General features: G+C 38.1%; 1 protein-coding gene across 1 annotated transcript in view; it reads right to left on the reverse strand.

Moving 5' to 3' along the window:
* Window positions 1–2,244: 2,244 nt before the first annotated feature.
* Window positions 2,245–26,239, reverse strand: part of LOC110441622 (transmembrane protein 87A-like) — a 38,110-nt gene continuing 14,115 nt past the window's right edge. Inside the window, exons 7-22 of the mRNA XM_021484815.1 lie at window positions 19,865–19,909; window positions 18,614–18,752; window positions 15,711–15,772; window positions 14,939–15,059; window positions 14,461–14,523; window positions 11,881–11,980; window positions 11,093–11,186; window positions 10,407–10,484; window positions 9,735–9,843; window positions 7,331–7,389; window positions 6,863–6,966; window positions 5,816–5,886; window positions 5,521–5,594; window positions 4,873–4,925; window positions 2,608–4,115; window positions 2,245–2,418 (exon numbers count right to left, since the gene is read on the reverse strand). Coding sequence (XP_021340490.1) covers window positions 4,040–4,115; window positions 4,873–4,925; window positions 5,521–5,594; window positions 5,816–5,886; window positions 6,863–6,966; window positions 7,331–7,389; window positions 9,735–9,843; window positions 10,407–10,484; window positions 11,093–11,186; window positions 11,881–11,980; window positions 14,461–14,523; window positions 14,939–15,059; window positions 15,711–15,772; window positions 18,614–18,752; window positions 19,865–19,909 — 1,248 coding nt within the window. The 3' untranslated portion in view covers window positions 2,245–2,418; window positions 2,608–4,039. The remainder of the gene's footprint in view (window positions 2,419–2,607; window positions 4,116–4,872; window positions 4,926–5,520; window positions 5,595–5,815; window positions 5,887–6,862; window positions 6,967–7,330; window positions 7,390–9,734; window positions 9,844–10,406; window positions 10,485–11,092; window positions 11,187–11,880; window positions 11,981–14,460; window positions 14,524–14,938; window positions 15,060–15,710; window positions 15,773–18,613; window positions 18,753–19,864; window positions 19,910–26,239) is intronic.

The following is a 26,239-nucleotide window of genomic DNA, read 5'->3' on the forward strand; positions in this document are numbered from 1 at the left end:
GACATTAACCCAGCCTAATCAAGTATGACCCAGCTGTATCATCCGCCTTGACCCAGCTTTACTGACATTAACCTAGCTTTATCAAGTATGACCCAGCTGTATCATCCACCTTGACCCAGCTTTACTGACATTAACCAAGCTTTATCAAGTATGACCCAGCTGTATCATCCACCTTGACCCAGCTTTACTGACATTAACCCAGCTTTATCAAGTATGACCCAGCTGTATCATCCACCTTGACCCAGCTTTACTGACATTAACCCAGCTTTATCAAGTATGACCCAGCTGTATCATCCACCTTGACCCAGCTTTACTGACATTAACCCAGCTTTATCAAGTATGACCCAGCTGTATCATCCACCTTGACCCAGCTTTACTGACATTAACCCAGCTTTATCAAGTATGACCCAGCTGTATCATCCACCTTGACCCAGCTTTACTGACATTAACCCAGCTTTATCAAGTATGACCCAGCTGTATCATCCACCTTGACCCAGCTTTACTGACATTAACCCAGCTTTATCAAGTATGACCCAGCTGTATCATCCACCTTGACCCAGCTTTACTGACATTAACCCAGCTTTATCAAGTATGACCCAGCTGTATCATCCACCTTGACCCAGCTTTACTGACATTAACCCAGCTTTATCAAGTATGACCCAGCTGTATCATCCACCTTGACCCAGCTTTACTGACATTAACCCAGCTTTATCAAGTATGACCCAGCTGTATCATCCACCTTGACCCAGCTTTACTGACATTAACCCAGCTTTATCAAGTATGACCCAGCTGTATCATCCACCTTGACCCAGCTTTACTGACATTAACCCAGCTTTATCAAGTATGACCCAACTGTATCATCCACCTTAACCTAGCTTTACTGACATTAACCCAGCTTTACTGACATTAACCCAGCTTTATCAAGCATGACCCAGCTGTATCATCNTGACTTTCACTACAAGTAAGGGATTATCATTTTGAATGTTATCGTTATCTTATAGGGAATCATTCCTGACACTCCTACACAGAATTTGGTTATATAGCTGTATATGTAAAAGCAATATAGATATTATTAGTAAGTACTTACACCCAGAGGATATTTAGAAGTGTGGGATCTATGTACAAAAGCTAACACATTCTCGCCTCCAAGTCAGAAACTTAAAACAATAATTTGACTTTAAAGGTATCAGGAACAAAACAATATCTTATTTGAATGATGAGGTCAAACATGAACATTATGTAATCCACACTGACCTAGCTATATTGACCTTGACCCAGCTTTAACAAGTATTACCCAACTGTATCATCCACCTTGACCCAGCTTTACTGACATCGACCCAGCTGTATCATCCACCTTGACCCAGCTTTACTGACATTAACCCAGCTCATCAAGTATGACCCAGCTGTATCATCCACCTTGACTCAGCTTCACTGACATTAACCCAGCCTAATCAAGTATGACCCAGCTGTATCATCCGCCTTGACCCAGCTTTACTGACATTAACCTAGCTTATCAAGTATGACCCAGCTGTATCATCCACCTTGACCCTGCTTTACTGACATTAACCCAGCTTTATCAAGCATGACCCAGCTGTATCATCCACCTTGACCCAGCTTTACTAACATTAACCCAGCTTATCAAGTATGACCTAGCTGTATCATCCACCTTGACCCAGCTTTACTAACATTAACCCAGCTTATCAAGTATGACCTAGCTGTATCATCCACCTTAACCCAGCTTTACTGACATTAACCAAGCTTTATCAAGCATGACCCAGCTGTATCATCCACCTTGACTCAGCTTCACTGACATTAACCCAGCCTAATCAAGTATGACCCAGCTGTATCATCCGCCTTGACCCAGCTTTACTGACATTAACCTAGCTTTATCAAGTATGACCCAGCTGTATCATCCCCCTTGACTCAGCTTCACTGACATTAACCCAGCCTAATCAAGTATGACCCAGCTGTATCATCCGCCTTGACCCAGCTTTACTGACATTAACCTAGCTTATCAAGTATGACCCAGCTGTATCATCCACCTTGACCTAGCTTTACTGACATTAACCCAGCTTTATCAAGCATGACCCAGCTGTATCATCCACCTTGACTCAGCTTCACTGACATTAACCCAGCTTTATCAAGCATGACCCAGCTGTATCATCCACCTTGACTCAGCTTCACTGACATTAACCCAGCCTAATCAAGTATGACCCAGCTGTATCATCCGCCTTGACCCAGCTTTACTGACATTAACCTAGCTTATCAAGTATGACCCAGCTGTATCATCCACCTTGACCCAGCTTTACTAACATTAACCCAGCTTATCAAGTATGACCTAGCTGTATCATCCACCTTAACCCAGCTTTACTGACATTAACCCAGCTTTATCAAGTATGACCCAGCTGTATCATCCACCTTGACCCTGCTTTACTGACATTAACCCAGCTTTATCAAGTATGACCCAACTGTATCATCCACCTTAACCTAGCTTTACTGACATTAACCCAGCTTTACTGACATTAACCCAGCTTTATCAAGTATGACCCAGCTGAATCATCCACCTTGACCCAGCTTTACTGACATCGGCCCAGCTGTATCATCCACCTTGACCCAGCTTTACTAACATTAACCCAGCTTATCAAGTATGACCTAGCTGTATCATCCACCTTGACCCAGCTTTACTAACATTAACCCAGCTTATCAAGTATGACCTAGCTGTATCATCCACCTTAACCCAGCTTTACTGACATTAACCCAGCTTTATCAAGCATGACCCAGCTGTATCATCCACCTTGACCCTGTATAACAATCTCCATTAGTTCAAGGAAACAACAGATGTACAGACAGCTATACATTGCTCTATAGCTTAAGAGAGTCATGTGTTTTTTTTAACATTACACTGGGATTTGATATTCACAGGATTAGTTAGTGAACTGCATAATTCCAAGTCTTTACAGTTCAACAAAATATACAAGTTCACCAAAATGAACAAACAACACATGCACTGTACCAGGTAATATAACTTCCTGGCTTAATTAATAAATAATATTGTATATCCAGACCATACATTTGTCAGATTTCAACATATTCAAATAGAAACTAATAACTTTAATGAATTCATTCATTAAATAACTGGTGGTATAAGCTACTAGATAGCACTTTCTTTAAATGTTCTCGATTTCCTTAACTAGATTCCAAAATGCAAATATTCCATATTTAACGCTCATTTACAAGGATTCCAAAATGCATGCGAAACATGATGTGACACGTGTTAATCAGTGCTCATTTATAAAGATTCTGAGATATATGTAACACGTGTTAATCAGATTTCATTCAGAAGGATTTCTATTTAATACTGTTATTATTTTAAACCTCAACAGACAGTATCAATCCAACTTCCACCAACTGAGATGATCACTCGAACGTGAACCAACCGAGAGATCACTCGAACGTGAACCAACCAAGAGATCACTCGAATGTGAACCAACCGAGAGATCACTCGAACATGAACCAACCGAGATGATCACTCGAACGTGAACCAACCGAGAGATCACTCGAATGTGAACCAACCGAGAGATCACTCGAACATGAACCAACCGAGATGATCACTCAAATGTGAACCAACCGAGAGATCACTTGAACGTGAACCAACCAAGAGATCACTCGAATGTGAACCAACCGAGAGATCACTCGAACATGAACCAACCGAGATGATCACTCAAATGTGAACCAACCGAGAGATCACTCGAACGTGAACCAACCGTGAGAACGCTCGAACGTGAACCAACCGTGAGATCACTAGAACGTGAACCAACAGAGAGATCACTCAAACGTGAACCAACAGAGAGATCACTCAAACGTGAACCAACTGGACCCAATGTGTTCATTTAGTAGTTCACTATAGCAAGCAGTTACAGGATACCAAGGTCTCTCATCACTTACACAGTACTCCAGATTAAATTCACCTGAAAACGTATATCACAATATCTCATAATTAAACAGTTGGCTAAGACTACATATATCTACACCATTCTCGCTATTGCATCTTGTTCACTTCATATTTTGCTGTCATCATTTCCTCTTCTGAGTCATCCAGCAGACTTGGCAATGCTCTGAAGTCATAGCGAAAAGAAAATTAAAGTTTTAGTACACATTTAATTTTATACATGGATATCAAATTTTGTGTTACTACTCCAATAACATATCTCACTTGTTTGTCGGCCAATATCAAGTATGGTAACTTATACATGGATATCAAATTTTGTGTTACAACTCCAATAACATATCTCACTTGTTTATCATCCGATATCAAGTATGGTAAGTTATACATGGATATCAAATTTTGTGTTAAGACTACAATAACATATCTCACTTGTTTGTTGGCCAATATTAAGTATGGTAAGTTATACATGGATATCAAATTTTGTGTTAAGACTACAATAACATATCTCACTTGTTTGTTGGCCAATATCAAGTGTGGTAAGTTATACATGGATATCAAATTTTGTGTTACTACTCCAATAACATATCTCACTTGTTTGTCGGCCAATATCAAGTATGGGAACTTATACATGGATATCAAATTTTGTGTTACAACTCCAATAACATATCTCACTTGTTTGTCATCCGATATCAAGTATGGTAACTTATACATGGATATCAAATTTTGTGTTACAACTCCAATAACATATCTCACTTGTTTATCATCCGATATCAAGTATGGTAAGTTATACATGGATATCAAATTTTGTGTTACGACTACAATAACATATCTCACTTGTTTGTTGGCCAATATCAAGTATGGTAAGTTATACATGGATATCAAATTTTGTGTTACAACACCAATAATCTCTGTCTACATTTACTTACTTGTCTGTGAGGGATGTTGGAATGTTTTCTTCAACCCACTTCAGATCATCCTCCTGAAAATACAAGAAATATATTAGACAACAATCAAGCTGAACCACCCAACATGTCAGTCAAAATATAGTTGTTTTTGAAGAACAGGTCTTAAATCTCTATAGATATGACATGTATCTTAAAATCAATCAAAACTAGATTAAGATTGCTACCATTGGTTCAATCTAAGGTGGAAAGCATGTTCTTCCTCCACTAATCAAGATTTGTTTACACTCCTGGCCATGGGTGGTGAAAGGTTTTTCTATCCCACTCTCTACAGACAAGTTGGAATGGAAATTTATTTTTGGTTGAAACAAGTTCTATTCAGATATGAAAATAAAAAATCTCCTTTATTTTGGAGTTGAAAAGAAATTCTCAAACCTCTTAGTAAAATGATTAACTAGCCGGTCGTCAGCTCTCAGCCTTGGGTTGGACACTTGACAACCTTGCCTCTTCTGTTGATGTTTCTGTGGCATCCACACATTTTGGAAAGATGCTATTAATCATGTACCACTGTGTTTCAGTATTTTTGTTCACCTTCTTTTCAAGTGAACCTTATTTCTCCATTTCTTATATATTTAAAAGAGAATATTTCCAATGATAAGTTAAAACACTTACAATAGAGGCCCTTCCATCTCTCTGTTTGGGGGAGCCATTCAAGGGACTCTTCACCCCCCTCATCTTCATGCCATCTACAAAGGAGTAAGGAAACAAAAAGGTGATTTTCTATTTGTACAATCACAAGTAAATGCAAACACATGTATCTATGACTGTAATTGGTTAAATAGATCAGAACAAACAATTTGGTATTAAAGTAACTCGCTCAGAAAAAATATACAGAAAAAGAAATCTTGTAAAACTACAAATTAGACCATATCATAAAGGAATAAATTACACATCTAAATGTACTCACCGAAGGCATCATTCATCAGGGCTTCCTCATCCTCATCATCAGCAGCATCCAGTAGTGGTGAGAATGCATACCTGTACATATCATACAGTTTATTAGAACACAACACCATTTAATGTAATGTTACTTTAATGTTCTCCATGAACTGTAGCAAGTACAGGTTTTTAGCGTCATTGTCAACGTTATGATACTGACATTCATGTCAAATAATGAATGATAAATACTACTCAATTAATCAGGCTGGAAATTTGCTTATCGTTGCAACCTTAGAGTTAATATATGCCTATTCAATTTGTCTTATACAAGGTGGCAGTGTGGCATTGATTTCATTAGCATAGTTTTTTTTTTTAAAGTATGGGAGTAGTTCGTATGCATGTGGTTGGTAAATTTATTACTATATTTTTGTGTGTGTGCTCTATATCGTATATATGGTGCTTGGCACCAAGCCATTCATCATTGTACTTCTTTTTCTTTCTTTTTAAAAAAAAAGATTTTCCTTTATTAATTTTTCATTATCAGTATTTTCCCTTTTTAAAGTCATATTATTTAATTTACGACAATTGTCCACACTCAACTCGTATACCATTAAAATCACATCCTTACTCTCTATCTGGACATATTCTTGCATTCCCTTTCACACTCACTTTGTTAAATATGCTGGTAGTAACGTTACTATTGTTATTTTTTTTTAGATGCATACAATTTAACCTGAAGTTTACAATAGATGAGAAAACAAATAATAAATAAATACATAAGCTAATTAGATAATTAGTGTTCTTATCGAGATACGGTAGGACGTTTCAAATTTCCCGCTCGAACGTGTAGGGCAAGGCCTGTGTATTTTTGTTCGAGACCCCGCTGTATATCAGCCAAGAAGCATGCTATGTGACCCCACTCAAGTTACCGTGTCCGATATGGATCCCGTTATTCTTACGGTACCACCTTCAGATTTTCTTGTGTAGTATAGTATTTACAGTTTGAGGCGAGTACATATTCATTTTAATTCGTTTGATTTAAATTAAATTAAGTATTTTTTCTTATCATACAAACCTCTGATTGTTAATGGACGGTCGCCATAGCACCATGATGACTAATAGCATGACAGAGAACAGCAAGTGCCAGAACGCCTCATCCACCCACAACTCTCGCCAATCCTGAAATTAGTACACTGTATTAACACTTCATACCAAATATACTTTACTTTTAAAGGAAATAGATATTCAGGATTTTTAAACATATCTTGCTGTCCTTCAATAAGACACATAACATATTTTCCCCACTAGATCCAGTCTGCCCAGTTGCACAAATTGGCACATGCATAAAGCTTATGTAACCTTAATAACTTTTGTTATTGTAAGGATATTTCATTTGTTTACAATATTGCCATCATTTATATCATACAGTATTAAGATCACGTAAAGGAAAAAGTGACAAAAGGCAGTAACACTCAGATCAATTCACATTTCATAATTACGTAACTTCAGTAAGTATTTTTGTATGAGGGCCAGGAGTACTTACAGTTATACAGACTTTTAACTTGTGTGAGGACAGAGACCATATCATATAAACCACAGAAGCTGAAAAACAATAAGGTAAATTTTAACTGACAGGTCATCCTAATGAGGTCAAGTGATCCTTACATTGTCAAAATTAATGGTGCTGTAACCTAACAAGGTAAAGTGATCCTTACAATGTCAAAATTAATTGTGATGTATCCTAACAAGGTCAAGTGATCCTTCCAATGTCAACATTAATGGTGCTGTATCCTAACAAGGTCAAGTGATCCTTACAATGACAAAAGTAATGGCGCTGTATCCTAACAAGGTCAAGTGATCCTTCCAATGTCAACATTAATGGTGCTGTATCCTAACAAGGTCAAGTGATCCCTACAATGGCAAAATTAATGGTGCTGTATCCTAACAAGGTCAAGTGATCCTTACAATGTCAAAATTAATGGTGCTGTGTTCTAACAAGGTCAAATGATCCTAACGAGGTGAAGTGATCCTTACAATGTCAAAATGAATAGTGCTGTGTCCTAACAAGGTCAAGTGATCCCTACAATGGCAAAATTTATGGTGCTGTATCCTGACAAGGTAAAGTGATCCTTACAATGGCAAAAGTAATAGTGCTGTATCCTAACAAGGTCAAGTGATCCTTACAATGTCAAAATTAATGGTGCTGTGTCCTAACAAGGTCAAGTGATCCCTACAATGTCAAAATGAATGGTGCTGTATCCTAACGAGGTCAAGTGATCCTTACAATGTCAAAATTAATGGTGCTGTATCCTAACAAGGTCAAGTGATCCTTACAATGTCAAAATTAATGGTGCTGTATCCTAACAAGGTCAAGTGATCCTTACATTGTCAACATTAATGGTGCTGTGTCCTAACAAGGTCAAGTGATCCTAACATTGTCAACATTAATGGTGCTGTGTCCTAACAAGGTCAAGCGATCCCTACAATTGCAAAATTAATGGTGCTATATCCTAACAAGGTCAAGTGATCCTTACAATGTCAAAATTATTGGTGCTGTGTCCTAACAAGGTCAAGCGATCCCTACAATTGCAAAATTAATGGTGCTGTATCCTAACAAGGTCAAGGGATCCTTACAATGTCAACATTAATGGTGCTGTGTCCTAACAAGGTCAAGTGATCCCTACAATGACAAAATTAATGGTGCTGTGTCCTAACAAGGTTAAGCGATCCCTACAATTGCAAAATTAATGGTGCTGTATCCTAACATGGTCAAGTGATCCTTACAATGGCAAAAGTAATGGCGCTGTATCCTAACAAGGTCAAGTGATCCTTCCAATGTCAACATTAATGGTGCTGTATCCTAACAAGGTCAAGGGATCCTTACAATGTCAACATTAATGGTGATGTGTCCTAACAAGGTCAAGTGATCCTTACAATGTCAAAATTATTGGTGCTGTGTCCTAACAAGGTCAAGCGATCCCTACAATTGCAAAATTAATGGTGCTATGTCCTAATGAGGTCAAGTGATCCTTACAATGTCAACATTAATGGTGATGTGTCCTAACAAGGTCAAGTGATCCTAACATTGGCAACATTAATGGTGCTGTGTCCTAACAAGGTCAAGTGAACCTTACAATTGCAAAATTAATGGTGCTATATCCTAACAAGGTCAAGTGATCCTTACATTGTCAACATTAATGGTGCTGTGTCCTAACAAGGTTAAGCGATCCCTACAATTGCAAAATTAATGGTGCTGTATCCTAACAGGGCCAAGTGATCCTTACAATGGCAAAAGTAATGGTGCTGTATCCTAACAAGGTCAAGTGATCCTTACAATGTGAAAATTAATGGTGCTGTATCCTAACAGGGTCAAGTGATCCTTACAATGTCAACATTAATGGTGCTGTGTCCTAACAAGGTCAAGCGATCCCTACAATTGCAAAATTAATGGTGCTATATCCTAATGAGGTCAAGTGATCCTTACAATGTCAACATTAATGGTGCTGTGTCCTAACAAGGTCAAGTGATCCTTACCATGGCAAAATTAATGGGGCTGTATCCTAACAGGGTCAAATGATCCTTACAATGGCAAAAGTAATGGTCTGTATCCTAACAAGGTCAAGTGATCCTTGCAATGGCAAAATTAATGGTGCTGTATCCTAACAAGGTGAAGTGATCCTTACAATGGCAATATTAATGGTGATGTATCCTAACAGGGTCAAGTGATCCTTACAATGTCAAAATTAATGGTGCTGTATCCTAACAGGGTCAAGTGATCCTTACATTGTCAACATTAATGGTGCTGTGTCCTTACAAGGTCAAGTGATCCCTACAATGTCAAAATTAATGGTGCTGTATGTTGTAGTCCCGTTATCTTTTTTAATACCAATTGTTTTCCAACATTTGTTTTTGACATTTTCATACTTGTAAGAATAAAAGCCACTTACCTAAAACAGCGAAAATCAGTAAGTTTGTAAAATGCCTGTAGAGAGACAGTTTGACTATGTTCCTCCTCAGCCTCAGTGTTCTCGTAGTTTGGATCAAACTCGCAAAGATGTGATTTTAGTTAAGGACAAATACCTACAGATTTCATCCTTTCTCATTTGGATGCATAATGCGACTTTCGAGAATAAAGTAACAGAAATCTGCTGAAAATGCTATCTTTTAATAGCAGTAATATATAAATTTCCAGCAAATCTTAGCGAAATTGTGGAACAACATTTTTAAATTGTGCTCTGATCTGGAAATCATGAAAATATGCCAAAATGTTAATGGTTTACAAGCTTAAGGTTGAGCGCGCAGCCAATGAAATACCAAAGCATTACTGTTTTTTTGTGATAGAAGTTCCTTGTGCATAGGAAATCCATTGAAGATTGAATTCAAATTGCTTTAAAGGCATTTTAAACCATCAACTGTAGATCATTTTAGCATTGCAACTGGATTTCAGCATTTTTTTGTGTTTTTTTCTCATTTAAAAGTCATTCTAGTAATACCATGAGCAATATAAACTAATGGTCACTTGATCTTTGATAAAAACAGCAGTCACTAATATATATATACATATACTCAGAAATACTGTCATGTAGTATATATATAAAACACAAGTCAAGAAAGGATATCCACCAGCAGATGGAAGCATCAATCACAGCTAGAGGAACCTGCGCTGCCAGGATGTCTTTGGAGTTGTCTCCCTTCGTCTGAAAAATATATAAACATTCTTTTGAAAGATTTCTTTTTTGTTAGAATTTGTATAAAATAAACTGACTGGGATTACTTAAAAGCATGAGTGCTGTTCAATTCCTTATACCTGTATACTACATTACACAATAAACCTGTGATTTGAGTACACTGTGGTACGCTACATTACAAATTAACCTGTTATTTGAGTAGATTTCTCTTTCTTTACAATATATTATCATTATCATTATCTAGATTAGAACTCATTTTGAAAGGAGATCCATATCCCAATAAGATAGTATATAATCCTAATTCCCTATAATTTAGTGAAAGTTTAGAGAACGAAAGTGTTCCCTGGTCTATTAAATGCTTCAGAATATTTCCTCAGAAAAAACAGTGTTTATTAGTGAAAAGGTGTACCTGTAGCTGTCTCAGAAACACCAGTGTTAATATTAGATAAAAGATGTACCTGTATACGTAGCTGTCTCAGAAACACCAGTGTTTATATTAGATAAAAGGTGTACCTGTATACGTAGCTGTCTCAGAAACACCAGTGTTTATATTAGATAAAAGGTGTACCTGTAGCTGTCTCAGAAACACCAGTGTTAATATTAGATAAAAGGTATACCTGTAGCTGCCTCATACAGCCCTCGATCAAGCTGACAAAGAAGTAGAGTACTCCCACACCTATCACCTTACGGAATGTAGGACCAAGTCTAGGTCTGAAAAACCAAAGTGATATACTTACATACAACTTTCTGGAGACATTACCAGGTGTCATTAACACATTCATGATATTGATACAGATATTACCACTTCGTTATTTAAAAATCTTTAAAATGTTCCTTTTTTATCTATGGTTTGGCATGATTGTTAATCTTTAAGATTTGAAACAATTTACAGAACTACAAATGTCACATCCTTGAAATTCCAGTTCCAAGGGGGGGGGGTTGGTTGGTTTGCTCACTTGACTTATGTTCTCTGCACCCCTGGAATATATGTCTTAACAAAATCGAAGGCACTTTATATATATATTATGTGCAACCTAGAGGGTAATAGAAGTAAGACCAGTTGGTTCCTTTGATGTACATCAAAAGAACTGCACTGCAGCGTAACAGTCAAATTGACTCAGGTGTTGCTTCTCTGTAATCTGCTAACAAGTGGTATCAGCTATGAGATTGGTCAGGTTTTTTTTTATCCGAAACCAATAAACTTGCTAACATGACATATCCCAGGGATGCAGAGACCATCAGTGAGCATAACTCCTGGAATTACGAACTAGATGCAAATGTCCAAGAGTACAAATATCAGTACTGGAGTCTGGAGGTGCAGTGTTTCAATGTACCTATGTATGCTGATCGAAACACAAGTTGGTACATTTAGTTTAAAATACAGTTAATGTCATCATAGACCTACTTCACAATGCCAAATCCAAGACTGACAATGATGACCAAGATTCTTGCCAAAGTCCTCTTTAGGCAGGACACAAACTCGGCAAATATCACAGCTCCTCTCACTGGAAATAATCAATTATCAGTTATATATTTATTTACGTAAATTGTTTCAAGTAATATCAACTTGGTTAAACTTAATATTTATATAATTTACAAGAGGCCCAATGGGCCTGCATCGCTCACCTGGTATTAATCTCACACTTGTAAACTTAAAAGTGGACTAAAATACAGCTACAGGCAGGATATCAGTGTGAACTTGAATGTCAAACAATGACATTAGGTTGAAAGTGGGTCAAGGTCATTCATTTGAACAAATTTGGTAGCCCTGATTGATACAGGCCAAATATCAATACCCTGGGCCTTTTGGTTATTGAGAAGAGGTTGTTTGAAGATTTTAAGACATTTGACACCTGTGACCTTGAAAGTTGGTCAAGGTCATTCATTTGAACAAACTTGGTAGCCCTCCATCCCAGCATGCTAATGGACAAATATCATCACCCTGGGCATTTTGGTTATTCAGAAGAAGTTGTTTAAATGTTTTAAACATATTTGACCCCTGTGACCTTGAATATAAGTCAAGGTCATTTATTTGAACAAATTAAGTAGCCCTTCATCCCAGCATGCTACTGGCCAAATATCACCACCTTAGGCCTCTTGGTTATTCAGTAGAAGTTGTTTAAATGTTTTAAACATATTTGACCCCTGTGGCCTAGAATATAAGTCAAGGTCATGTATTTGAACAAACTTGGTAGCCCTTCATCCCAGCATGCTTCTGGCCAAATATCATCACCCTAGGCCTAGCGGTTATTCAGTACAAGTTGTTGAAAGGTTTTAAACATATTTGACCCCTGTGACCTTGAAAATAGATGAAGGTCATTTATTTGAACAAACTTGGTAGCCCTTAATCCCAGCATGCTTCTGGCCAAATATCATCACCCTAGGCCTACCGGTTATTCAGAACAAGTTGTTGAAAGGTTTTAAACATATTTGACCCCTGTGACCTTGAAAATGGATAAAGGTCATTTATTTGAACCAACTTGGTAGCCCTTCATCCCAGCATGCTTCTGGCCAAATATCATCACCCTAGGCCTATCGGTTACTCAGAAGAAGTTGTTGAAAGGTTTTAAACATATTTGACCCCTGTGACCTTGAAAATAGATGAAGGTCATTTATTTGAACAAACTTGGTAGCCCTTAATCCCAGCATGCTTCTGGCCAAATATCATCACCCTAGGCCTATCGGTTATTCAGAACAAGTTGTTGAAAGGTTTTAAAACATATTTGACCCCTGTGACCTTGAATATAAATCAATGTCATTTATTTGAACAAACTTGGTAGCCTTTTATCCCAGCATGTTACTGGCCAAATTTATCGCCCAAGGCCTATTGGTTATTCAGAAGAAGTTGTTTAAATGTTTTAAACATATTTGACCCCTGTGACCTTGAACAAACTTGGTAGCACTTTATACCAGCATGTTACTGGCCAAATTTATCGCCCAAGGCCTATTGGTTATTCAGAAGAAGTTGTTTAAATGTTTTAAACATATTTGACCCCTGTGACCTTGAACAAACTTGGTAGCACTTTATACCAGCATGTTACTGGCCAAATTTATCGCCCAAGGCCTATTGGTTATTCAGAAGAAGTTGTTTAAATGTTTTAAACATATTTGACCCCTGTGACCTTGAATATAAGTCAAGGTCATTTATTTGAACAAATTAAGTAGCCCTTCATCCCAGCATGCTACTGGCCAAATATCACCACCTTAGGCCTCTTGGTTATTCAGTAGAAGTTGTTTAAATGTTTTAAACATATTTGACCCCTGTGACCTTGAACAAACTTGGTAGCCCTTTATCCCAGCATGTTACTGGCCAAATTTATCGCCCAAGGCCTATTGGTTATTCAGAAGAAGTTGTTTAAATGTTTTAAACATATTTGACCCCTGTGACCTTGAAAATGGGTGAAGGTCATTAATTTTAACAAATTGGTAGCCCTTCATCCCAGTTTGCTTCTGGCCAAATATCGACACCCTAGGCCTTTCGGTTATTAAGAAGAAGTCGTTTAAAGTAAAATATTGACGCCGGACGCCGCACCACGGCATAAGCTCACTTGGCACTTGCCAGGTTAGCTAACAATACTCGTATATAGATAACAGTGAAATTACTCCAGTGTATTTTTATTGTGTCCTGTACATTAGAACCTGGTCAACTGAAACTCGAGTCATTTATTTATCTCTACAAAGTGAACAAATAATCTGGTCTAGAAATGAGAAAAACCCTTTAACCTTTACCAAATTCAAAATATCCGGATAATCAGGAATTGTCTTTGTTAAACACATTTTACTCAGTGCAAGTACTTGATCTCCATGTTTGTTTTTAAAGACATTGACTAAATGATAAATTTCATTGTTTCCACTAAAAGGGAATTTATTCTCAACTTATAGTATTCTAATTTGTTGATATTTTCTAATATTACGACTTAACACAAGAAAAATATCACCAATATAGTTAGATGTATTTTCCCAGTTTTCCCAGTATGAAAATTACCTGATTGCCCAGTGCTTGAAATACTCTGGAATTCTGCATAGAACACCGCCTTCTCAAGCATACCTGCAATGGTACCACATTAATACCTTTTCAATCAATAAATAAGAAAAAAATATCAAAATAGATACAAATCAGTTAAATGTCCGAGTCCAACTGTCATCCAATCAACTACACAATTAGCCAATAGATCAAACAACCAATCAACTGAAGCCTCTTTGTACTAAGTTAAAAATGCTTAGAACCTTTTGGCAAATCAATTATCAATGTAAAAGTTTATATGATGAAGAGTTTTATCGAAGCAAGTTGGATTGTACAAACCTATTTTGCCATTAACACTTTATTTAATGAACTTTTCTGTCACAAAAGTACCACTGAACATCTGTAATAATTTGGACATGCTTACAAAGAAGTTGTGATCGAGGTCCTTGGTTCATATGCTTGCGTTCTGTGACAATTTGTTCATACAAGGACTACCTACCGAGTGCGATGACAGCTCCTATCCAGAACTGTACCCTGAGAAGGTCCCTCCAGCTACAAGCCAGCATGACCAGCCAAGCGATACCATAGGTAATGTATACCAGTCCCATCACACCATAAAACTGCAATCAAACCAGTATATTCGATTTACTCAGTCTAAGTCTAACACTGTAAATACCTAATTATGTGTTAAACTGAGATCTACTTTTTTCTATCTATGTAAAATGTGGCCAAACATTCTCAGGCCCACGCGCATTTCATTTTTGGGCACCGCATTGCCGATTTTATCGTGAAAGTATTAAAAAAAAATTGTGAATGCGCCGGCCGCCATCTTTAAAAAAAACCCCAGAAAATTGGTCCGCATGTCGTTTTTACTCGTTAGTCACCCAAGTCCCGAAAACGTTTGAATAAAGATAAGGATTGAGATACAGGCAAGCGTTAAAATGATTATGACTTATTCATCTTGTGTACAAATGGCGCTCATTTCGGTACAAATAAGGAATGAGGGGTTCGTGATTCTCGTCTGGAACATTGTGGGGGGATTTTCGGAGGTTTGCTCTATGACGGGTCTCTACAGAACTATAAAAAGACAAGGTAATGCCCACAATGAACATTTTACAAACTACATAATAAAAAAAAAATCGCCCTTGTCTCCTTTTTGCCATGTTAAATGAAAAAAAAAATACCGCCCTGCCGCATCTCTTTTGAAAAAAAATAGCCTGAGAACCAAGTTATTAATTTTATTTGGCCTAACAATGATAAATTGTACTTACTATCAATAGAGGCCAATCTTGTGCAGAAATGTACTCATGGTCTCCAATCATTTCAATGGTCACTGTTTATAACAACAAAGAAATGTGTGTCAGGTATTCTTCATGTGTTCAGCCATTATCTTACATGTTTGTTTATATTTTCCTTAAAAAGTGTTGATTGGTTTAGAAGTTATGATCTGAAAAAGGTGGAGTGAACAGATCTATATTGTTATACATGATCTGAACAAGGTGGAGTGAACAGATCTATATTGTTATACATGATCTGAACAAGGTGGAGTGAACAGATCTATATTGTTATACATGATCTGAACAAGGTGGAGTGAACAGATCTATATTGTTATACATGATCTGAACAAGGTGGAGTGAACAGATCTATATTGTTATACATGATCTGAACAAGGTGGAGTGAACAGATCTATATTGTTATACATGATCTGAACAAGGTGGAGTGAACAGATCTATATTGTTATACATGATCTGAACAAGGTGGAGTGAACAGATCTATATTGTTATACATGATCTGAACAAGGTGGAGTGAACAGATCTATATTGTTATACATGATCTGAACAAGGTGGAGTGAACAGATCTATATTGTTATACATGATCTGAACAAGGTGGAGTGAACAGATCTATATTGTTATACATGATCTGAACAAGGTGGAGTGAACAGATCTATATTGTTATACATGATCTGAACAAGGTGGAGTGAACAGATCTATATTGTTATACATGATCTGAACAAGGTGGAGTGAACAGATCTATATTGTTATACATGATCTGAACAAGGTGGAGTGAACAGATCTATATTGTTATACATGATCTGAACAAGGTGGAGTGAACAGATCTATATTGTTATACATGATCTGAACAAGGTGGAGTGAACAGATCTATATTGTTATACATGATCTGAACAAGGTGGAGTGAACAGATCTATATTGTTATACATGATCTGAACAAGGTGGAGTGAACAGATCTATATTGTTATACATGATCTGAACAAGGTGGAGTGAACAGATCTATATTGTTATACATGATCTGAACAAGGTGGAGTGAACAGATCTATATTGTTATACATGATCTGAACAAGGTGGAGTGAACAGATCTATATTGTTATACATGATCTGAACAAGGTGGAGTGAACAGATCTATATTGTTATACATGATCTGAACAAGGTGGAGTGAACAGATCTATATTGTTATACATGATCTGAACAAGGTGGAGTGAACAGATCTATATTGTTATACATGATCTGAACAAGGTGGAGTGAACAGATCTATATTGTTATACATGATCTGAACAAGGTGGAGTGAACAGATCTATATTGTTATACATGATCTGAACAAGGTGGAGTGAACAGATCTATATTGTTATACATGATCTGAACAAGGTGGAGTGAACAGATCTATATTGTTATACATGATCTGAACAAGGTGGAGTGAACAGATCTATATTGTTATACATGATCTGAACAAGGTGGAGTGAACAGATCTATATTGTTATACATGATCTGAACAAGGTGGAGTGAACAGATCTATATTGTTATACATGATCTGAACAAGGTGGAGTGAACAGATCTATATTGTTATACATGATCTGAACAAGGTGGAGTGAACAGATCTATATTGTTATACATGATCTGAACAAGGTGGAGTGAACAGATCTATATTGTTATACATGATCTGAACAAGGTGGAGTGAACAGATCTATATTGTTATACATGATCTGAACAAGGTGGAGTGAACAGATCTATATTGTTATACATGATCTGAACAAGGTGGAGTGAACAGATCTATATTGTTATACATGATCTGAACAAGGTGGAGTGAACAGATCTATATTGTTATACATGATCTGAACAAGGTGGAGTGAACAGATCTATATTGTTATACATGATCTGAACAAGGTGGAGTGAACAGATCTATATTGTTATACATGATCTGAACAAGGTGGAGTGAACAGATCTATATTGTTATACATGATCTGAACAAGGTGGAGTGAACAGATCTATATTGTTATACATGATCTGAACAAGGTGGAGTGAACAGATCTATATTGTTATACATGATCTGAACAAGGTGGAGTGAACAGATCTATATTGTTATACATGATCTGAACAAGGTGGAGTGAACAGATCTATATTGTTATACATGATCTGAACAAGGTGGAGTGAACAGATCTATATTGTTATACATGATCTGAACAAGGTGGAGTGAACAGATCTATATTGTTATACATGATCTGAACAAGGTGGAGTGAACAGATCTATATTGTTATACATGATCTGAACAAGGTGGAGTGAACAGATCTATATTGTTATACATGATCTGAACAAGGTGGAGTGAACAGATCTATATTGTTATACATGATCTGAACAAGGTGGAGTGAACAGATCTATATTGTTATACATGATCTGAACAAGGTGGAGTGAACAGATCTATATTGTTATACATGATCTGAACAAGGTGGAGTGAACAGATCTATATTGTTATACATGATCTGAACAAGGTGGAGTGAACAGATCTATAATGTTATACATGATCTGAACAAGGTGGAGTGAACAGATCTATATTGTTATACATGATCTGAACAAGGTGGAGTGAACAGATCTATAATGTTATACAATGTTTTATGGTTTCATTTCAGTGGCGGAATCATTTGGTTAAGATTGTTCAGGAAACATAACACTATTTTTCCCCAGTGTTGGCTATCTCTGTAGTATTTTCCTCCATTCCATAACAGACATCTCAATCAAAACATGTGGAAATCTGACAGCTACATCAGCAGCCATATAGACTGAACATCAAGAGACAAGGAGCTATAGGCAATGCATATACATGTAGATAATACCGTCAAGGATAAAGATCTACACACTTCACTAGTGACATGTAACACAGATCTTACCATCAACATGGAACGCCTTCGGAGATTCTGTGGAAACCCTGATTTCCCCTACACTGTCCTCCACTTGTTTTCTTTTAATGGAGAGGATGTATGCATAGACACCATCCTTCCAGGCCTTCAGGTAGTAATGTCTATCAACCTGAAATACAAACAACAACATTACACTCATTTTGTCAGGTGTTAGGGATTTACTATATAAACTGGTCCATATATTACAGACAATATGAAGGTATGAAATATTGAATATAGAAGAAAGTGACATATAATATATACCCATGTCATATTCACAGAGATAATTTTGAATTATTGTAAAAAAAAAGTTCACTCATGAGAGCCACTATTGTACTTCTGGCAATAACCATAATATATCTATACTTGCAAAGTATAATTTGCTATCAAACTTGTCAAAACTTTCTTTGTAATTCACATTTTAATGAAGTCCTTAATGGCCATATAATATTAGTTAAATGGTTTGTTACTGACCTACTATGTAACCAAAGAGGGTCAGTAAAATTCATAGGGGCGGTCTCACCCCTATGAATTTTACTGACCTCTTTGGTTCCATAGTAGGTCAGTAACAAACCATATAACAAATTTATCGCATCAAGGACCTTTTTATACCCCCTTTTGATACATCTGGGACATATTTTGTCCTGCTCAAGTGTCTGCAATATAATCTAAAAACTGAATATAACTTTTGACCTGTTAGAGATAAAAGCTTCATATTTGGTATGCATACTCCACCAATAAAGTCCTTCGACATAACCCCAAAGTTCATGACTGTGACCTTGTTACATTTCAAAGTCTTGTCTGTGCGAATCTTCTTCCTTTTTTCTACTTGGGTCGTCTGCCCAAATCGTGCCATATTTGTCAACAAGCTGAGTCGCCGAGACGCTTTCAAATAGTACCTGACGTCATGTCAAGCGGAAGGTCAACTATTTTCAACCGGCGTAGGGGAGGCAACTCTTATAAATGTTTTAAAACATTTTTATCCTTTTCAGGACGATTGTGTACAGAAAAGTACACTGGAAGGTGTTTGTTCGGGGATATTTGGGAAGGCGTATTTTAGACCTGATTTGTATTAATTTCGAAGCGACAATTCTGTCCAAGGTGTGATAAAAAGGGTTACAGGGGGTCACAACAGGATTGTGGTTATCAAAATTATAGAGGACATTAGTTCTCACCCCAGATAACTGGTACTTATCTAAGACTAAACATCCGACTACATTGCTTACACCACAACACAATTACCTTATTCCCAGCCTTTAGTGTCGACACGTCTGTTTTATTGGTATTCTAAATATCAATGAAAACAAGAAAACAATTTTAGCTTGGTTATTTTGTTTTTCAAATGAATAATATTAATACTGAAATACATGACACTATATATACATACAGAAATCTGTAAATAAAGCAACTGGTCCACTATAAATGGGTCAATGGATCTAACTTCACTTCAATCAAGGGTAACTGGTCAACTATAACCATTTTGTTGGTTGAGTCAGTAAAATCAGGTGTCTGTAAAGTCAGGTGTTTGTAGAGTCAGCTGTCAGTAAAGTCAGGTGTTTGTAGAGTCAGGTGTATGTAGAGTCAGGTGTCAGTAAAGTCAGGTGTCAGTAAAGTCAGGTGTTTGTAGAGTCAGGTGTTTGTAGAGTCAGGTGTCAGTAAAGTCAGGTGTTTGTAGAGTCAGGTGTTAGTGAAGTCAGGTGTTTGTAGGGTTAGGTGTCAGTAAAGTCAGGTGTTTGTAGAGTCAGGTGTCAGTGAAGCCAGGTGTTTGTAGAGTCAGGTGTCAGTAAAGTCAGGTGTTTGTAGAATCAGGTGTCAGTGAAGTCAGGTGTTTGTATAGTCAGAAGTTTGTAGAGTCAGGTGTCAGTGAAGTCAGGTGTTTGTAGAGTCAGGTGTCAGTGAAGTCAGGTGTTTGCAGAGTCAGGTGTCAGCAAAGTCAGGGGTTTGTAGAGTCAGGTGTCTGTAGAGTCAAGTGTCTGTAGAGTCAGGTGCCAGTAAAGTCATGTGTTTGTAGAGTCAGGTGTCAGTGAAGTCAGGTTTTTGTAGGGCAGGTGTCAGCAAACTCAGGTGTTTGTAGAGTCAGGTGTCTGTAGAGTCAGGTGTCAGTAAAGTCATGTGTTTGTAGTCAGGTGTTTATAGAGTCAGGTGTCATCAAAGTCAGGTGTCAGCAAAGTCAGGTGTTTGTAGAGCCAGGTGTCAGTAAAGTCAGGAGTCTGTAGAGTCAGGTGTCAGTAAAGTCAGGTGTTTGTAGATTCATGTGTTTGTAGAGCCAGGTGTCAGTAAAGTCAGGTGTGTGTAGAGTCAGGTGTCAGTGAAGTCATGTGTTTGTAGAGGCAGGTGTCAGTAAAGTCAGGAGCTAGTGAGGTGAGGTGTTTGTAGAGTCAGGTGTCAGTAAAGGCAGGTGTTTGTAGAGGCAGGTGTCAGTAAAGTCAGGAGCTAGTGAGGTCAGGTGTTTGTAGAGTAAGGTGTCAGTAAAGTCAGGTGTTTGTAGAGTCAGGTGTCTGTAGTGCCAGGTGTCAGAAAAGTCAGGTGTCAGTAAATTCAGGTGTCAGTAAAGTCAGGTATTTGTAGAGTCAGGTGTCAGTAAAGTCAGGTGTTTGTTGAGTTAGGTGTCAGTGAAGTCAGGTGTTGGTAGAGTCAGGTGTCTGTAGTGCCAGGTGTCAGTAAAGTCAGGTGTGTGTAGAGTAAGGTGTCAGTAGAGTCGTGTGTTTGTAGAGTCAGGTGTCAGTGAAGTCAGGGGTTTGTAGAGTCAGGGGTCTGTAGAGTCAGGGGTCAGTGAAGTCAGGTGTTTGTAGAATCAGGTGTCAGTAAAGTCAGGTGTTGGTAGAGCCAGGTGTCAGTAAGGTCAGGTGTTTGTAGAGTCAGGTATAGGCAGAAGTTTGTAGAGTCAGGTGTCAGTGAGGTCAGGTGTTTGTAGAGTCAGGTGTCTGTAAAGTCAGGTGTCTGTAGAGTCAGGGGTCAGTAAAGTCAGGGGGTTGTAGAGTCAGGTGTCAGTAAAGTCAGGGGAGTGTAGAGTCATGTGTCTGTAGAGTCAGGGGTCTGTAGAGTCAGGGGTCAGTGAAGTCAGGTGTTTGTAGAATCAGGTGTCAGCAAATTCAGGTGTTTGTAGAGTCAGGTGTCGGTAAAGTCAGGTATTTGTAGAGTCAGGTGTTAGGAAAGGCAGGTGTTTGTTGAGTTAGGTGTCAGTGAAGTCAGGTGTTGGTCGAGTCATGTGTTTGTAAAGTTAGGTGTCGGTAAAGTCAGGTGTTTGTAGAGTCAGGGGTCTGTAGAGTCAGGGGTCAGTGAAGTCATGTGGTAGTAGAGTCAGGTGTTTGTAGAGCCAGGTGTCAGTAAAGACAGGTGTGTGTAGAGTCATGTGTCTGTAGAGTCAGGGGTCTGTAGAGTCAGGGGTCAGTGAAGTCAGGTGTTTGTAGAGTCAAGTATTTGTAGAGTCAGGTGTCAGTAAAGTCATGGGTTTGTAGATTCACGTGTTTGTAGAGTCAGGTGTCAGTAAAGACAGGTGTTTGTAGAGTCAGGTGTTTTTAGAGTTAGGTGTCAGTAAAGTCAGGGGGTTGTAGAGTCAGGTGTTTGTAGAGTAAGGTGTCAGTAAAGTCAGGTGTTTGTCGAGTCAGGTGGTTGTAGAGTCAGGTGTCAGTAAAGTCAGGGGAGTGTAGAGTCATGTGTCTGTAGAGTCAGGGGTCTGTAGAGTCAGGGGTCAGTGAAGTCATGTGGTAGTAGAGTCAGGTGTTTGTAGAGCCAGGTGTCGGTAAAATCAGGTGTTTGTAGAGTCAGGTGTCGGTAAAGTCAGGTATTTGTAGAGTCAGGTGTTAGGAAAGGCAGGTGTTTGTTGAGTTAGGTGTCAGTGAAGTCAGGTGTTGGTCAAGTCATGTGTTTGTAAAGTTAGGTGTCGGTAAAGTCAGGTGTTTGTAGAGTCATGTGTTTGTAGAGTCAGGTGTCTGTAGAGTCAGGGGTCAGTGAAGTCAGGTGTTTGTATAGTCAGAAGTTTTTAGAGTCAGGTGTCTGTGAAGTCAGGTGTCAGTGAAGTCAGGTGTCAGTGAAGTCAGGTGTCAGTGAAGTCAGGTGTTGGTCAAGTCATGTGTTTGTAAAGTTAGGTGTCGGTAAAGTCAGGTGTTTGTAGAGTCAGTCGTCTGTAGAGTCAAGTGTCTGTAGATTCAGGTGTCAGTAAAGTCATGTGTTTGTAGTCAGGTGTTTGTAGAGACAAGAGTCAGCAAAGACAGGTGTTTGTAGAGCCAGGTGTCAGTAAAGACAGGTGTGTGTAGAGTCATGTGTTTGTAGAGTGAGGTGTCAGTAGAGTCAGGAGCTAGTGAGGTAAGGTGTCAGTAAAGTCAGGTATTTGTAGAGTCAGGTGTCAGTGAAGTAAGGTGTTTGTAGAGTCAGGTGTTTGTATAGTCAGGGGTTTGTAGAGTCAGGTGTTTGTAGAATCAGGTGTCAGTAAAGTCAGGTGTTGGTAGAGCCAGGTGTCAGTAAGGTCAGGTGTTTGTAGAGTCAGGTGTTAGTAAAGTCAGGTGTTTGTAGAGGCAGGTGCCAGTAAAGTCAGGGGTTTGTAGAGTCAGGTGTTTGTAGAATCAGGTGTCAGCAAATTCAGGTGTTTGTAGAGTCAGGTGTCCGTAAAGTCAGGTGTTTGTAGAGTCATGTGTTTGTAGAGTCAGGTGTCTGTAGAGTCAGGTGTCAGTGAAGTCATGTGTTAGTAGAGTCAGGTGTTTGTAGAGCCAGGTGTCGGTAAAATCAGGTGTGTGTAGAGTCATGTGTTTGTAGAGTCAGGTGTCAGTAGAGTCAGGAGCTAGTGAGGTCAGGTGTCAGTAAAGTCAGGTGTTTGTAGAGTCAGGTGTCAGTAAAGTCAGGTGTGTGTAGAGTCATGTGTCTGTAGAGTCAGGTGTCTGTAGAGTCAGGTGTCAGTGAAGTCATGTGTTAGTAAAGTCAGGTATTTGTAGAGGCAGGGGTCAGTAAAGTTAGGAGCTAGTGGGGTCAGGTGTCAGTAAAGTCAGGTGTTTGTAGAGGCAGGTGTCAGTAAAGTCAGGTGTTCGTAGAGTCAGGTGTCTGTAGTGCCAGGTGTCAGTAAAGTCAGGTGTTTGTAGATTCATGTGTTAGTAGAGTAAGGTGTCAGTAGAGTCGGGTGTTTGTAGAGCCAGGTGTCAGTAAAGTCAGGTGTTTGTAGAGTCAGGTGTCTGTAGTGCCAGGTGTCAGTAAAGTCAGGTGTCAGTAAAGTCAGGTGTTGGTAGAGCCAGGTGTCAGTAAGGTCAGGTGTTTGTAGAGTCAGGTATTTGTTAAGTTAGGTGTCAGTAAAGTCAGGTTTTAGTGAAGTCAGGTGTAAGTAAAATTAAGTGACAGTTAAGTCTAGTGTCTGCATGGTCAGGTGTGAGTAAATTAGAGAGATCTAAGTGATAGTAAAGAATGTATCAGTAAAGTCAATTTTCAGTAAAATAATCCAGTTGTTGTTTAAGTCAGGTGTCATGGAGTCAAGTGTAAGTAAATTGTTAAAGTATAGTGTCAGGGAGTCAAATGTAAGTAAATTGTTAAAGTAAAGTGTCAGAAAATCAAACGTAAGTAAATTGTTAAAGTATAGTGTCAGGAAGTCAAGTGTAAGTAAATTGCTAAAGTATAGTGTCAGGGAGTCAAATGTAAGTAAATTAAAAGAAAATCCTGGTGTTGTTAAAGTCAGGTGTCAGGAAGTCAAGTGTAAGTAAATTGTTAAAGTATAGTGTCAGGGAGTCAAATGTAAGTAAATTAATAGAAATCCAGGTGTTGTTAAAGTCAGGTGTCAGGGTGTCAAGTGTAAGTAAATTGTTAAAGTATAGTGTCAGGGAGTCAAATGTAAGTAAATCAATAGAAATCCAGGTGTTGTTAAAGTCAGATGTCAGGAAGTCAAGTGTAAGTAAATTGTTAAAGTATAGTGTCAGGAAGTCAGTGTAAGTAAATTGTTAAAGTATAGTGTCAGGGAGTCAAATGTAAGTAAATTGTTAAAGTAAAGTGTCAGAAAATCAAACGTAAGTAAATTGTTAAAGTATAGTGTCAGGAAGTCAAGTGTAAGTAAATTGCTAAAGTATAGTGTCAGGGAGTCAAATGTAAGTAAATTAAAAGAAAATCCTGGTGTTGTTAAAGTCAGGTGTCAGGAAGTCAAGTGTAAGTAAATTGTTTTAGACCCAAGGGTCAATTCTAATATCATGACTACATTCATCTTTTTATGCCCAGCAATTGTATTTATAGTTTTGGGGTAGGGATCCCAACCATTTCCAAGCCCCACCATTTGTACAATTTTGAATCCCCACCACCTAGGTATGCTACCATTCAAATATGATTGATATCCATTGCTAAGTTCCAGAGAAGAAGTCGCTTAAACCAATATAGCCAAATAACCCTTTTTGGCCCTGCCCCTCAGTCCCCTGGTGGTCAGCCCCACCTTTTGTACAATTTTGAATCCGCACCTTCCATGGATGCTTCCATTCAAATATGACTGATATTTAGTGATATGTTCTAGAGAAGAAGTGGTTTATAGCAATATAACTAAATTGCCTCTTTTTGGCCCCGCCCCTGTCCCCTGGGGGGGGGGGTCATCCCCACCATTTGTACAATTTTGAATCCCCACCACCTAGGAATGTTCCCAGTCAAATGAAGTTAAATTCCAATCAGTGGTTAGGAAGAAGAAGTCGTTTGAAGAAAGTTTTGTACAGCATAAGCTCACCTTGGTCCTTTGGACTAGGTAAGCTAATAATATAACAACCAAAATAATCAACCAGCTCAGACTGTTTCTGTTTCAGGGAAATACTAATGACTACACAAGTGTGTTTCTATTCTGATGAACAAACTAAGACACTAAGATAAACAAGAGGCCCAGGGGCCTTAATAGCTCACCTGGTATTTTATTTTTCAATTTAAAACCTGCTGAGTACCATACAGGTCTATCAATGGAGTACAAGAAGCAAAGTTGCAAGAAGAACTACATATAAATCTGTTTTTGTGGGAAAGACACCAAGAACATGAGTTTCCATGTTATGTCCCAATTTTCCTTTATTTTCCCTATTGGGCTTAACATGCACCTTTTTATACAAATTAAACAAATTGGGGGCGCATCTTCCATTTATAAATATTCAATTCCCTTTGCCCAAAGATTCTCTAGAACAAGTCTGGTTAAAATCCCTTCAACGGAACAGAAGGAAAAGGATCTTTAATGTTTTCCTCTATTTCCCCTAATGGGCCCCACTCATCTGCTTCACACCTCAGTTTATACAAAATTTGTCCCTAGGCATGCTTCAGACTGTATTTGGTTTAAATCCCTTCACTTGTATAGTAGGAGAATAAAACAAGAGATCCCAGAGGGATCTAGGCGCCCACCTTTGTACCATCTTCATTAGTTCTTTGTCAGTTCGATCTTTTCTCTTCTTTCCTCTTATCTGTTTGATCGAGTCATGTTAACAGTAAATGCACCTTGAGGTAACTTTTGATCTAAACTTAATACTGATGTGTATGAAAGCCAACCTTCAAAGTGAGTTTGTCATTTCACATATTTACTAGTACAGTACTTAATGTGAAAGAAATAGAATCGATCATTGCAATATGAGAAAGATCTGTTTAGTTCTTCTTTTAATCCATTTTGTTTTTATGATCAGTCTCAAAATATAACAT

Source organism: Mizuhopecten yessoensis, unplaced genomic scaffold, assembly GCF_002113885.1.
Source record: "Mizuhopecten yessoensis strain PY_sf001 unplaced genomic scaffold, ASM211388v2 scaffold716061, whole genome shotgun sequence".
Classification (NCBI taxonomy): Eukaryota; Metazoa; Mollusca; class Bivalvia; order Pectinida; family Pectinidae; genus Mizuhopecten; species Mizuhopecten yessoensis.